Source organism: Zeugodacus cucurbitae, chromosome 4 (assembly GCF_028554725.1).
Source record: "Zeugodacus cucurbitae isolate PBARC_wt_2022May chromosome 4, idZeuCucr1.2, whole genome shotgun sequence".
NCBI classification, from domain to species: Eukaryota; Metazoa; Arthropoda; class Insecta; order Diptera; family Tephritidae; genus Zeugodacus; species Zeugodacus cucurbitae.
Window position 1 is genome coordinate 47,024,068 of NC_071669.1, and position 14,571 is coordinate 47,038,638.

Below are 14,571 nucleotides of genomic sequence, written 5' to 3' on the forward strand. Positions count from 1 at the left end.
GAATCATTGTTTATAACACACTTTTAGTTGCTGATTGAGCGGCAGCAATGCTATGATCCACCACGCCCACGCCGGACCATCGGCGATGGTCTCCCAGTTCTCCTCCACCGCTGGCATCTCACCCAGACTTTGCAGTATCTCTTGCTTCAGTTCGGTTCTGAGACTTTCGAACCAGTCGATCGCCTTCGCCAAAACGATCGCATGCATATTGTTAACCGTCTTCACCATCTCATCGGGTATAGTCTCATCGTAGATATACTCCACTTTGGCGGTCTCGTAGCCATCCTTTTCGTTGCGCGCCAAAATTTTGAAGCGCTTGCAGCCCACCGTGCTGAGTATGGAGCAGCCATCACCGAGCAGTACGCAGTCGCGTATGTCCAGCATGGTGCCGATATCGAAGTAACGCGATTTACCGCTATTTGGCTGCACAATACCAAATTGCTTCTCACCGGATTCAACAGCGCGTCGCACCATTAGCCGATAGCGTGGCTCATACACGAATAGCGGGCACGGTACGTACGGGAAGGCGGTTGTACAGATGAAGACCGGCACCGATGGCTCCAGATCGATCTCTTGCTGGAACCGTTTCTCGTAGTTGTCTGGAATGAATCGTTTCATTGCGGCTTCAAGAAATTTGGTCACAGGCCGCTTGGCCACAATGAAGGGAACGGGCGAGGATGAGCCCTGGTACATGGTATTGACATTTGGTTCCACAAGTGGCGACATGCACAATGGACACGAGGAGGTGTAATCCATGCAACGATCCAAGCATACCCGGCAGTAGGTGTGACCGCATGGCGTTACCACAGGCTTCCAGAAGGTGCGGCAACACAGCACACAATCGAAATCGCTTGCGTCCACAAGACCCGCTGGCACTTGTAGCATTTGCTTCTGCGGTGTGCCGTTAGCCAAATCGAGCTCTACACGGGAAAATAAAAGTATTTTGGATTATGAAATGAATTGTAACTTTTTAAGCATGTTCAATACTCACTTTTCAGCCGTTGCAGCTCTTGCTTCACCCGTTCCAAAGTGCTGCGAAACAGCCCACTGTAGTGGGCTTCTTCCAACGACGAACTGAATGTGGGTACCAATTCCGTTTCCTTGGGTGTCCATTTCCGGCGGAAATGTTTACGCGATGACTGTCGTCGCAGCTCAATATCGAAGTGCTTCTCCATACCGGCATAGATGGAGAAACGTTTATCCATGAGCGTGTCGCCGATACCTGAGATATAGCCGGAAATATTGGCGTTGCCGCCTACCACCTCTTCACCAACACCAACACCTCCAACGCCACCTATGGCGTCATCCATTGTTGTCAGATAATCGCTATCTGCGATAATATCACATTTACTGTTATCATACGGTATAAATTCCTCATCGTATGAACTCATATGATCGCCATTGGCATTGCTCAGTAGAGCGATTTGTTTGCGCCGGCGCAATTGTTGCTCTGCGGCGAGTAGTTTGTAAGGAACTGCGGCCACAGCAGCGGCCGAGCTGAAGGTACGCTGTAGCAGCGATTTGCTTTTCGGGGTTTGGGCGAGAAGTTTCTGCAAATTCTGAAAGAGAAAAATTGGATTTTAGTTTGTTGATTTTGACTTAAAACGTTTACAGATATTTTTAAAAAATCGTGTACTTTCTAAAATCTGTAAACTGAATACAATTAATCAATTAAGACCTCATATCTGTAAACAATATAATTCGCATTTCCGAAGACTGGAAACGTCTCGTCTAATGATCTCGAACTTCATCTGAACCTTTCAGGGTTTCAACTAAAGCTCTCAGCCGTCAAAAGAAAGCTCTGACTTTAACTCTATTAGCTATAGTATATAAAACTAGAGATCTTAAAGCATCAACGGATCTTTTTCAACTCAGCAACTACTCTCCACGTAAAAACTACCTTCCTCGCCGCAAAATTTTACTCAACTACTTAATATAAGAATATATTCCTCTTACCTTTGCGAGATCATGTTGAAATAATTCCGAACTAGTAAGTAGTGTGTCTTTGTCGAGACTTATGGCCAGACAGTTGTCGTAGAGTGCCTCATCGCAACGGCCAAGATCACACAAAGCCAGAGCGCGTAGATAATGAGCCTGAAAAATACAACAATTATTTATTTTTCCGAGTTATGAAAAAGATTTTAGCCTTACCTTCGCTGAAGTGTTTCGTATCTTCAACGCGTTCTCAACATCACCCAAGGAGCTTTGGAAATGATTGAGCTTGCGCAAAACTTCGGCGCGTAGTAATAAGCTTTTGAAATTAGAGGGCGCTGAAGGAATAAGAAAGAAATATATTAATTAATAGGGATAATTTTACTGTTACTTAAGCTAAAAGTTATTTAATTGTAATATAATAAATTTCATACTAAATCTATATAGAGGTCTTGGGATTTCTTCGACACTTTGGCAAACAGGAGACTTTTATTTAGGACAATTGTATTGATTGGGGTCTCAGAGCGTTATAAGCCACTACGACTGTTTTCTAAATAGTATATTGAACACCGATTAACTCTGAAACATAAGGTCCATACCGTTTCCTCATATGTGAACCGCCATGACCACCTTGAATCGAAAAAAATGAACGTCTCGAGTGACCATAGAGTCTGTCACTTCAAACGAAAATGCCGAGAAAAGTCTTTAATTAGTGCCAATTTAAATGGAGATGTCAAAAAAATCTAACAAGCGCACTCATTGTGCCATTATGCGGTTGAGTTAGCCAACTATGACGTACGCGGTCGGTGGATGCGCGCACACACACCCGCATACGCACTAAATTGCACAAATGAACCTTTTGAGTGGACGAAAATAAGCGCTGTCAATATTTGAGTAGCTGACAGTGAAGCGCTTGGACACGCCGCACTACGCGTCGCAGACAAACAGACGATGGGCGACGGCAATTAGCAAGCGGTGTTTGACGCGTTGCCAACAAATATGGTTGGGCGCAACCGTGAAATGTCGTGGAAAATTGTGTAAATAAAACAACGGCGAGCGGCATGGCCACTTATGCTTGCGAAATATGGATAGAATCCATTTCGCGCTCATTACATTAAACATGCAAAAACAATAACAAACACAAAAAAATAATTATCACAAAAAATAAACAATTACATAGGCGGTCAACGCGCCATTTAGCAACACTTAGTAAGAAGAGCGCGCAAGAAGCGCAATAAGCGCAGCGCGTAGCGTAGCTAATACAATATTGCATGCTGTAATGTCAGCGCGCAGAAAAAATAAATAATATTGCAGCGAACGTCATTTGTTAAGGTAATTTTTAGAATAATTTATACGATTTGCTTAACGAATCTGTTGCGTTTTACAAGACTTTGGACTCGGTGCGCGGGCAAGCGGTGAGCGGCGAGCGCGCGCGGCATTAAGTTGCTGTAGCGCTAATGTGCAAATTGACGACAATCAACGATTGATACTTGGCGTTGTGGTTGCTTATTGCTTGCTAGCGCCACCCATTACTCGCGTTCATAGCCAAGCAATTGGCAATTGCGCGCTAGCAAATTTGAGCGCGCACGCCGCGATGCACCCACCACCCACAGGGCGACTGCCGCAATCCTGTTACGTTGCGAACGATGCGCGCCAGCAAATGCAATACCGCTATTGCACAAGCGATTGCATAGCCTGTTGGGTTGCGTCGCTTTCAATGCTTGGAAGGCGCGCGCGTTCGTTTAAATTTGTGCGCGCCGCGCGCATGTCGTCATACTCGATTTATATTTGCCTTAGCGTTGGCTGCTTACATATGTGCATTTTTATCACTCGTTTATTGGCTTGCAAATTACATTGTTGTTCTTTAGATTTTATGTAAGAGTTATTTTACTTTTTCATCGTCCCTATTACATATGCGCATCGCTGAGGTCGCGGCGCTTAGCGCAACTGGTTTTCATGACGCTGCCGCTGTTATTTAAGGCGTATATTATTATATGTATATCTGTGTTTAGGTTTCCAATTGAAGGCGGTGACACTGTTGGAGGCAAAGGTAAAATGAGTTATTGCCTCATTCGTGTACCTCTTTATTTGTGTGTGTGTGTTTGCAATTTTATGCAAATTAGTTTATTTTTATGCTAATCGAGCGCGCTGCGTATACGTAATTAGTCGGAAAAAGAGTCTACAAAACATATTTGCAATGCAAGAATAATTTGTACATTTTGTATGTTATTATCAAAATGCCTTGGGGAACATCAGTGTGCATATATTAAATATGAGCACTGCGCCTAGTTACATAAATTTGAAGAAGCTTAGAGATTGCGAAACAAAGTTTTTTTTTTTAATTTGCATAAAATGGAAGCAATAATGCAAATGTTATATAAAATTGTCAATACCGGCGATTTTCTTGGTTGAATAGATTTCAAATTGCATAAATTTGTGTAACTCTGGAAATTGATACAAAATTCATTCATGCCTTTAATTTCATATTTTATGCATTATTTTGTTTTCAAACCCTTTAATTTGTTAAAATTTGTTTTTGCAGTCGCGAAAAAAGTTCCCGACATTCTTTTTAAATATAACTGGTAAGCCACAGATATTGTTGGGTATTATTGAGCATGGTAAAACATTGTCTCATGTTGCCTACATTTCGGCGCAAAATTAAAATTAAATATTTTACAAAGGCCAAATTTGTTTCAAGACAAAAAGAAGCTAGCAAAGTCTCTTCAAAGCTTGTTGGACATATATTTAAACTTAAGTAAAAATGGTCAACAGACTTAATTTTATTCAAAATTTTTTAATAACTAATTCTTTACATTTAGGCTTAAAGGCTTTCGGTTTGAATTCCAATCTATGTATTACTATATATATGATGTAATGGAGTGAGACTTCCACTAACCTTAAGTCACCTTTGAAAAATTAATACGCATTATCAGAAGGATTTTAGTGTTAGATATACAGTAGAATTGGGTTTATTAAATTATATTGCCTACATATCGGCGCAAAGTGAAAATTATAATTGTTTAAATTAAAAAGCTTTGACAAGTTATTTGCTTTTATAGATAGTTTTGGATTTGATTTCAATGATCAATTGATAAAGTTATCATTAATTCAATAAAAAAATAGTATTTATTATATTAATATAAATAAAATGAAATACTGTTGCCTACATTTTGGCGTGGAAATTTTTGAAACAAATTGAATTCAATTGTAGTCAATAGACTGCCAGACATAATGCTTTATTCTTGTAGGAAATTTAAAATTTAATTGAGTATTGATTTTAAAATTAATTAATTTAGAATACTTTGGTTTGGTCCTAACACTGCAATGCGAGTTCTTTATATGTATATATCTTATATTGATTGACATTTGATAAACGCTGCCATTTTATCATATTTCAGTAAGAGACAAACAGCGGTCTTTAATTTTCACCTTGATAACTTAAGATAATGCTGAAGGTATTTATTTTTTACTTTATATTGAATGATTTATAAATACTGATTGACATTGGTACCTTATTAAACAAAGTGATGGCATTAGATTACAATTGATATGGATAATTTTTTTTAAAGTGAAGTTAAAAATATGCTAATTATTTTTTATAATTACTTCAAAATATTTACTCTAGTTTCAAAAGTTCTCCAAACTCCAAATGTTGATTTAATTTTGACAATTACAAACAAATAGCTGGCTTTGAAATCCTTAATAAATTGTTTCTTTACCTCTATAAGCACGAATTAATTTATATTTTATAACATTTTGCACCCCTAAAATCACTAGCTTCCATTCATCTTTAGTCTATCACGACATCCATGCCTTAAGTCACGTAGGCAAGCTTTTATTTATAGCTACATTTCCTATACACACCTGCACAATTTCTTTATAAATTATATAAATTCTTAAACTAAATATATTTTTACCATAATTGCATAGCTGCAAATACATAACAACAAAATATTTTCATACATTTTAGATTTCAATAATTATGCAACATTTTATTTGATTGTTTATCAGGGTTAAATATGTAGCGGCTCTTTTGCGGCTACAGCAAACATTTCTCTTCAAAACAGCATACACTTTCTCAAAATGTTAATTAATAACATAACAGCGCGTTAACAGTCACTTAACAGCAAAGAGAAATTAGCGCTTTTAAAGTAATAGCAGCTCTGTGGAGTGGCTTGTAGCAGCCAGTGCCTCAACTGAAGAGCGTGAGAAATATTCGACAGCACAACATAACATTACGCAACTCGAGTTGTTCTTGTAAATTTAGGACTTTGCCTTTTCTTGCGCTGCTATTGTTACGTTTGTGATTATGCGGAGCAGTTGTTGTTGTATTTGCTTTTGATGTTATTGCTTTTGTCTTAGCGACGCGCTGTTACCAAGCGCTGTTATTAGCCCACTGTTTATTCACATACAATATTTTGTGTGTGTTTGTATGTATGCTTCTATGTTTGTAGTGTGTTTGTGCTTAATTTGCAAGCGAAAATAAACGGCCAACAATTCCAGTAGCCAATACTCATGAATATGCATGGCATGCAAATGCAGTAGTAGGTATGTTTTACGAATGAGTGCTTTTACACGGGCACAGCTGTAAGTGGTCACAGGTAGGTACAGGAGTAGGTAGAGCACAGTAGAAGCATTTGGGGCAGGTTGTGTGGCGGTTTAAGCCTTGAAAATAGCAATAAAAATGTCGCTTGCTGCTAGCTTGACGAGCGAACGTCAGAACTTGGACATTTTGCAATAAACTTATGGAGATTTTTTTATAAAAATACCACTTTATAGTATTTAATATATTTTGAATTAATATATTTACATACTTTATTGATATTTAGAGAAATGAAAATGAAAAAAAAAATAATGACAACAACTACTTTAAAATAAGAAAATTTAGGAAATATTTTTAAATAGGGTTGCCATATATATGTACATACATTGTGGATTCATATATGGCATGTACATTTTTTAAATTTTTTCCAAATTAGTAAATAAATAATTTTTAAATAAAATAAATAGTTAAATTAACTTAACTTTCATATAATAATTGAAATATTATATTATGATGTTGCCATTAGAATATGATTTTTTTTGAATAGGGTTGCCATGTGTAAAATATTATATTTGTTTAATTTTAGAAATAATTTTAACTTTCAAATAATAATTGAAATATTACATTACGATGTTGCTATTGTGTTTATATTTAAATATTTATGTATAGGGTTGCCACCCATACACCAAATTTAATAGGTGATTTAAGGTGACTCATATAAATCTCAGTTGCATATTTTTCTACGGAAAAGGTTTCAGTTTACTTTTGCAAATAAATAGTTATGATTTGGGTTGCCACCTGACATAAACTTTTCGCTAAAAAAATTATTATAGAAAACGCCAAATATGTAGGTGCAATCTTTTTTGATGAATATTTTTGGTTAGGGTTGCCACTATAAAATTTTTTTCCAATAAAAAATGTACAGATAATATCAACAAATTGGTACACTGTACAGCGAGAGCTTTTTTTTAGTTTTTCTTAATTCGTAGGGTCATAGAAACATAAATGTTTATTTGTTCTCACATTCTTAATTATAATCCTAAAAAAATAGTTTTTTCCTTTCTCAATAACAATTTCTCAGTTAACAAATAATCTGCCACTTAAGCAATGTGTAATTATCTGTAATTATACACGAAACCATTAAAGTATTACAACAAACCGTTAAGCTAAGCAAACAATCAGTGGCCTTTGTGAATTGCCGCGCCACCACAAAGCATTCGCCTCGCCTTATCAAGCGGTGTACACTTTGAGTAAAATTTAAAAATAAACGAACACAAAGCGAATGTCTACACCATGCCACATATCAGAAAATAATTAAAAAACACAAAAAAGAGGAATCCACACAACACATAATTCTTTTGTGGCCACAAATCATTTTTCAACGGGCGCTTAAGTGCGCTGCGTACAGTAGCGAGCGGTGAGCAGAAACAAATGAAATTATCTCTAAGTAAACAATGACAGACCACAAAACCCCGAAAACGACAAGCAACTCAGCGGCGACGCCGGAAATTTCGACTGGCGGCTGTTCCACGCCACGGCTACGCAGCGCTATTTATTACCCATATTATTCTTAATTAGTTGTTCTTATTGTTTTTGTTTATACTGTATTGTATGTATTTACTTAAGTTGAATTGAGGTTGCCGACGGTCAGCAGCGAGTGAAGAGTGTGCGGTTGAGTGCTTGTGAGAGGAAGTGCGGCATGTGCGTGTGACTGTGTAAATGTTTATTGAGTTTAACAGCACGAAAAATAAACAATAAACAGCTGGCAATGAGAAAACGATGTGCGCGTATTTACAGTGGATAATAATTTTACGTGGACAACTATTTGCAAAGTGATTGGCTTAGTGTTGGAATATGGAAGAAATATTACATAAAAATACTGAAAAAAATTAAATTATTGATGCAATATTTTGATTTTGAGATTTGTGATTGAAAAAAAAAAATAAATAAATATAAAAAAAATAGAAATAAAAAGAAAATGAAATAGAAATAAAAAATATAAAAATAAAGAAATATTAAAAATTGTTGTCATAACAGTAAAAAAAAATTGATCAAAAATTTAGATAAAAAAAAAATTATAAAAAAAATTATTTTATATTAACGGTATATTTATTATATTAACAGTATTTAGTAGGTAATTTATGATAAGACAAATTTGCTGTTTCCACAATTAATCGTCAACTGATTATATAATATAATTTTCTAATAATAATCTACTATCTATTCTATCTATCTGAAAAATTCTATTCCCTATCTATAAAAACTTAAACTTAATAGTAAAATAAGGCGTTCATTGAACTGCCTATCAAACAACAGTTTTTTATGTTTAAATAATTGGAACAACAGGCCACAAAGGTGGCAAGGCGAATGTCTAATTGCCTAGCAGCGATTATGCTGATAACAAGGCATGGTGTACTAAAAATAAAAATAAAAGTGACTAAATAAAAAATAAGTAAAATAATACTAACTAAATAATGCGTAGATAGTATGTAAATAAATGAATAATAATTTTTGAAAAAATATGTAGTTTTTAATTTTTTTGGCTTTCAAAGTTGTTATACAATTTTTTTTTATATTAAAAAAAAAATAATTTATTTAATTTTTTTGGCTTTCAAATTTTTTATAAAATATTTTTTCCAATATCATATCTTTTTGGCTTAATTTTTCATGAGATGCTTTGGATTGCACATAACTTCAAAAAGTTTGATACAAAAACCCGAAGAAATAAACTCGTTTTAATTCCCTTATGACTGCCAACCTAGATCTAATCCACCAAAGAAGCAATGGACCAACTGCAGTTGCAAATATTTTCAGCTAAAGTGACGTCATAAAATCAGCTAATATTTCATATGCACTCGTAATCAAGTAAGACATTGTTATTCGGCTTACATTTATGCAAGGATATTTATAAGCTGAGAATGTTGGGTTTCTATGGAACATTCAACACTCATTCGAGGTGAATATAAAATCAGATGGAATTTGAAGGTATAAAATTTCCTAAAGGGATACCTGTCAAACCAGATGTCAAATTAACCATTTGGTTGGAAATACATTTTGATATATCAACGATGCGTGTGAAAGGTTCCGACAGGTAGACAGACGTTAAATAGGTCATAGAGTAAGAGAAATCAAGACTTTATGGTGACGAAAATCTTAATCAAGGGATTCATATCCATAATCGTTTTAAAACATTTCAATATCAGATCAAATAGTGCTTTCCTTTTTGTTAAAACCTCAAAATATTAATCTCACATAGTAAGTAGCAGTCAAATTAAATTCCACCAGAAAAAAATATATAAAAACAACAATTAATAATCAAATAATGAGGAAGCGAAAATATTTGCTTTAAATTTATTATGAGGCAATTCAATATATGCACTTAGCTACTTACGTTTAAATAAATATTTAAATAAATTTAATTTCAGCTGAGTAATAACAATTTAATAGAAAATTATTCGAGTCATTTACTGAGCTATTTCCCTTAAGCTGTGCCAAATGAGACACAAGCGATATTTATATGAACACATGTAAATTAAAACACTTGTAAATATTATATGTAATTTCGTATTTTATATGAGAATTGAAGTGTCTTTGTCTGCACAATTGATGACATTTTGCAAATTATTTAGCGACAACACAATTAGTTGAAATTACTTGCTAGCACATTTCAACACGTATATGTGGATCACGGTTGCATAACAGCTCTAACTGTGTGCAATAATTTATTTATTGCTGTAGGCGCTACAAGGTACCTGCGCCAATAATGGCGCATTACGAGCGCAATTTGAGCGCTCAAACAAAATATTGAGCAGGAAATGACGGCAATAAGTGAATATGGTGGCTGTTAATTATTGATATTACAACGGTAAATATTTTATTGTTTTAGCTGTGCTCAGCTGACTGCACAGGCATGGCATGTGCATAGATTTATTAGAAGTAAATATATATAAATATTTTTATTATTAATTGAAAGCGGTATTTACTGGCAGTTGGAACCTGTTCAGACATTAAATTTATTGTTGCATAATTAAAGCGTCAGTGATATTGTTGATAAACAGTAATGACGCTAATATTAGCTAATTTTATATTATTAATTTCTTTCGATTTGCATAAGTTGTTAGCTTTGTTTATTGTTTATTTTCGTTATCGCTATTAAGTCATATGCAAATATTTGCTTGGCAGACTATCTATTGCTAGCTTGAAGTAGTGCAGATAACTTATTGGTAGATTATTTGCGAAATTATATTTTTTCAGTACTAATTATTTATTCTACAAGTGAGCAAAAATAGTAAAAAATTTATTTCATAAAATGTTGTGTTACTAATTTTGATAAACCATCATATTTAAGTTACATATTAAAAAAAAATTATTAAAGAAAAATTTTAGTTTATTTTTGAAAATAAAATAATTTTATATAAATAATACTGAAAATATTTTTAAAAGCATTATAACCAATTATTTCGTTAGAGTTGCTATCTTTCCGAACGATTACAGTAAATAAAATATCTAATTAAGTATTTTAATGAAAATATGCTTGATTATTTTTTCATTTTATAGAAATTTCTAATATCTTTGTCGTGATGCTGACAAAAACAAAAAAATGTATTTTATTAAAAAAAAATAATAATTAAAATTATATGATTAATTTTATATCTTATCTAAAGCAATAAAATTATATTTAAAATGTTCTTTATTTTATAAATAATTTTCCAACAATTTTCAGCACAAAAAACTTAATTTATGTAATATAATATAACATAATATTATTTTTATTATTACACCTCAGTCAAATAATTATATGTGCATGAACTTTTTGCAAAAAAAATTAAAGATTACAAAATTGCAAAATATTTCTGAGTATGCAGGTTTTTTATTATTAATGTATACGATTTAAAAAAAATAAAAAATTAACAAATTTCAAAATATTTTTTAAACTATAAAACAGAATTGAAATTTAGGCTAATAGTAAATATTTATATGTGCATTTTACTATTTTTACCAGTAAAGCCTACACATTTTAGTTTAACTGAAAGAAATGTTTATTTTAATAGTCAGTAGAATTGTCCTAAATTAAGCCGCTTAATGAGAGAATTAACTACTTATTGTAGAATAGTTATGTAAATTTTGGCAAATTTACAGCATATTTCTTCGGCATTCTTCCATTGCAAAATTAGCAGTCTGTTATTGCTTAATTTGATTTTTTACTGTTTTTTTAATTTTTAGATAAAAATAATATAAATCTTTCATAGCTCGCTTGTATTACTTTAATTTAATTTTTTATCTAAAATAATCTCTCGTGAATTTTACATTAATCGGTCAATCAGACCGCCTGTGTAATCAATAGTCAAAATTGACTGAGAATTTCTTGCTCACTAAATGTAGTAGAGGTGTCTGGAGAATAAATAATTATTATATTTTGTTTTTCGTTAATTTAATTCGCCTTTAAAATAAAAAAAAAATATTATTTTTTCGATTTTGTAGTGAGAAGTTTTACTAATTAATAATTTGATATTTTTTTATATTTATTATTAAGAATTTAGTTATTTTAATCATTCCAATGTTGCATTCAAAAACTTGATTTTAATTTTAATTTTTAAAATTATTAATAATTAATTTTTTTAAAAAATTTTTAATAAATTTTTTATTTTCATTTTGTTGTTTAGTGTCGTTTATATCATAATAATAATACTTCCAAAACAAAATACACAAAAATTCTTGCATTTTTGCATAGTCAATTAAGTTGTCAAAACAACAAATTACGTAGGAAATTTGCAAAACATTATCTCAACATGAAGCACACGGCGTATGAGCAACCAGCAGAGCAAAAGTTATGCGCCGCCATTAATGTCATGTAAATTTTAAACGTTTTATAATACCAACAAATACAGTGAATACTAAAAATATGCTAACTACCAGTATTACGTAAGGAATTTCCGAACGTAAGGCATGCATAAATGTAACAATGAATAAATACATATATTTAGAAGCGAAGATGACGGCAAAAAATTCAATGAACTGAAGATGCGCACGAAAGCAACGAGTCCCTCTTTGAGTGTGTCTGGCGTTAAGCAGATTTTACAAAGCTCTTGTGAATAAATCAACACAATAAAATGCAAAGTAAGGCACGAACGCTTAACGGAGGGCGTAAAATAAGAAGGAAAAAGTTGGGTGGGAAATAAAGGCGAAATATTGTATAAAGTAAGCAGAGTTTTGAATATATTTAATGTATCATTTGTAGAAATTTCTTTACTCTAAACGCTTTTGTTGAATGCTAAACCTTTTTTAAATTTGAAAACGGAAAGCTAAACCTATTGGAAAAACCGCTGTTCATTGCGCTGGAATAAACAAAAAATCACATAAGAAATGCCAACAACAAGTAATTCCAAGAAAAAGTGGGCGACAAGTGAAACCAAAATAGAATGTGACAAAAAGCAACAACAAAAAGTAAACACAGCGCTAAAGCTTGTGGGAAACGAAAAATTCTCACAACATTTCTAATATTATTTTTTACAACAAGTGCGACGCGGCTTATCTCTAAAAGCACAACAACAACAACTACTACTACTAGAAAGGGAGCGTAGAAAATGAAAAACATGAACACAAATAAACGAAAATGTTTACACGCCAAACAAACATTGCTTTGCGAGAGCAACGCCGCTGTTAGCCGCTGGCTGTGCTCGGCGCTCACACACACAGACACAGGCGCACGAACGCACTCATAGACAAATAGTAGCGGTGCACGCGAGCCAAAGCGCGTTTCAATTTCGCAATTCTTGATGTTTCATCAACCATTTCACACAATTCGCTGGCATTCCATGCCATTTCGTTTCCACTCACTACGCTTCATTTCATTTCAGTTCAGTACCGTTCATCTCATTTCATTTCGGTTTATAATGAGCATTTTGACGCAAATGTGAGGTGATTGACCGGCTAGGCAGGCATAATGGCTAAAGGGAAAATCTGAAATTGTTTTTGGACTGAGCGCGGTGGGGAGCAAGCGCGTGGCGTGTGTAGAGGGAGCGTGTACGTTGCACAAAGTCACTGACGCGGCGCAGTGGTGGCGGTGCTGGGGTGGAGAGGCAGAGAGTGCCGCGCACACGCACAAATATTTGCACAAGAGCACAAAGCGAATGACTTACATATGTACATGCGTTGGTGGATGCAGCGCTGGCTGACGGTGGTGGGGAGCGCGCGTGCCTTTAGAACTGACAGCGCTTTGCGGCGACTTGTGAAATGCTCAAAGAGTGTCTGCGGTGACGTGTGGTGCTGTCGGCCTGCATGCGCACAACCCGGGGGGAGACACAAATTCACTGTCGCTGAAGTGCAAAAGAGCAAAGTTGAGTGGGACTATGCTGCAGGCGCGCATTAATGTTAATGCTTGGTAAATGCTGAAGGTTCAAAGTTCAATAAATGCGAAAGTATTTGCTGTCTTAAATGAAAGAACTGTGTTGTATGAGGCTGTAGTCATCATTCTTTAATGAAGAATTAAGCGAATTATTACTACTCACATTTGCAAATTAATTCTTCGTAACTCATTTCTCTGCTCTATTTCAAACAACATCGAAAGTATGTCATCGCCTCTCTTATTTGTTTATTTGTATATTTAGCATATTGTTGTTTGTGTTGTTGTTTTCATTTTCTTTATCAGCAATAATAAATATCTGTTGTTAACGATAACAACTGTGAATGCGATTTTTTTGGGTGAAGTCCCACAACACATAAGCATACTCATTCATAACAGATTATAGAAGAGAATAACAACAATAATTACTGATAATAATTTGAAGATAATAATATTTATTTATTCATATAGAGTTTTTGATTCATTAAATTTTTTATTTAATTTAATTATTCAAATTAATTGAATATGAGTATGATTATGGGTATGCATCTGAGTTTAAATATGAGTAGGATATGAAAATGAAGGAACATAAATATGAATCTTAGTAAATATGACTATGAGTACTAGTATGAATTTGAGTATGAAGTATGAGTATGTAATTAAGTTTGTATTAATTTGAAAATACATGTGATTGTGTGTTCAATATGGAAATCGTTATATGTATATGTATATAATGAATATGAATATGAATATG

At 33.8% G+C, this 14,571-nt stretch overlaps 1 protein-coding gene across 3 annotated transcripts in view; it reads right to left on the reverse strand.

Moving 5' to 3' along the window:
• Positions 1 to 14,571, reverse strand: part of LOC105221006 (uncharacterized) — a 71,622-nt gene that overhangs the window by 1,062 nt on the left and 55,989 nt on the right. For all 3 annotated transcript variants that reach the window (XM_011197630.3, XM_054230433.1, XM_029046221.2), the window contains 4 exons: positions 2,152 to 2,270; positions 1,957 to 2,094; positions 992 to 1,559; positions 22 to 920 (listed from right to left, as the gene is read on the reverse strand). In XM_011197630.3, coding sequence (XP_011195932.2) covers positions 22 to 920; positions 992 to 1,559; positions 1,957 to 2,094; positions 2,152 to 2,270 — 1,724 coding nt within the window. The remainder of the gene's footprint in view (positions 1 to 21; positions 921 to 991; positions 1,560 to 1,956; positions 2,095 to 2,151; positions 2,271 to 14,571) is intronic.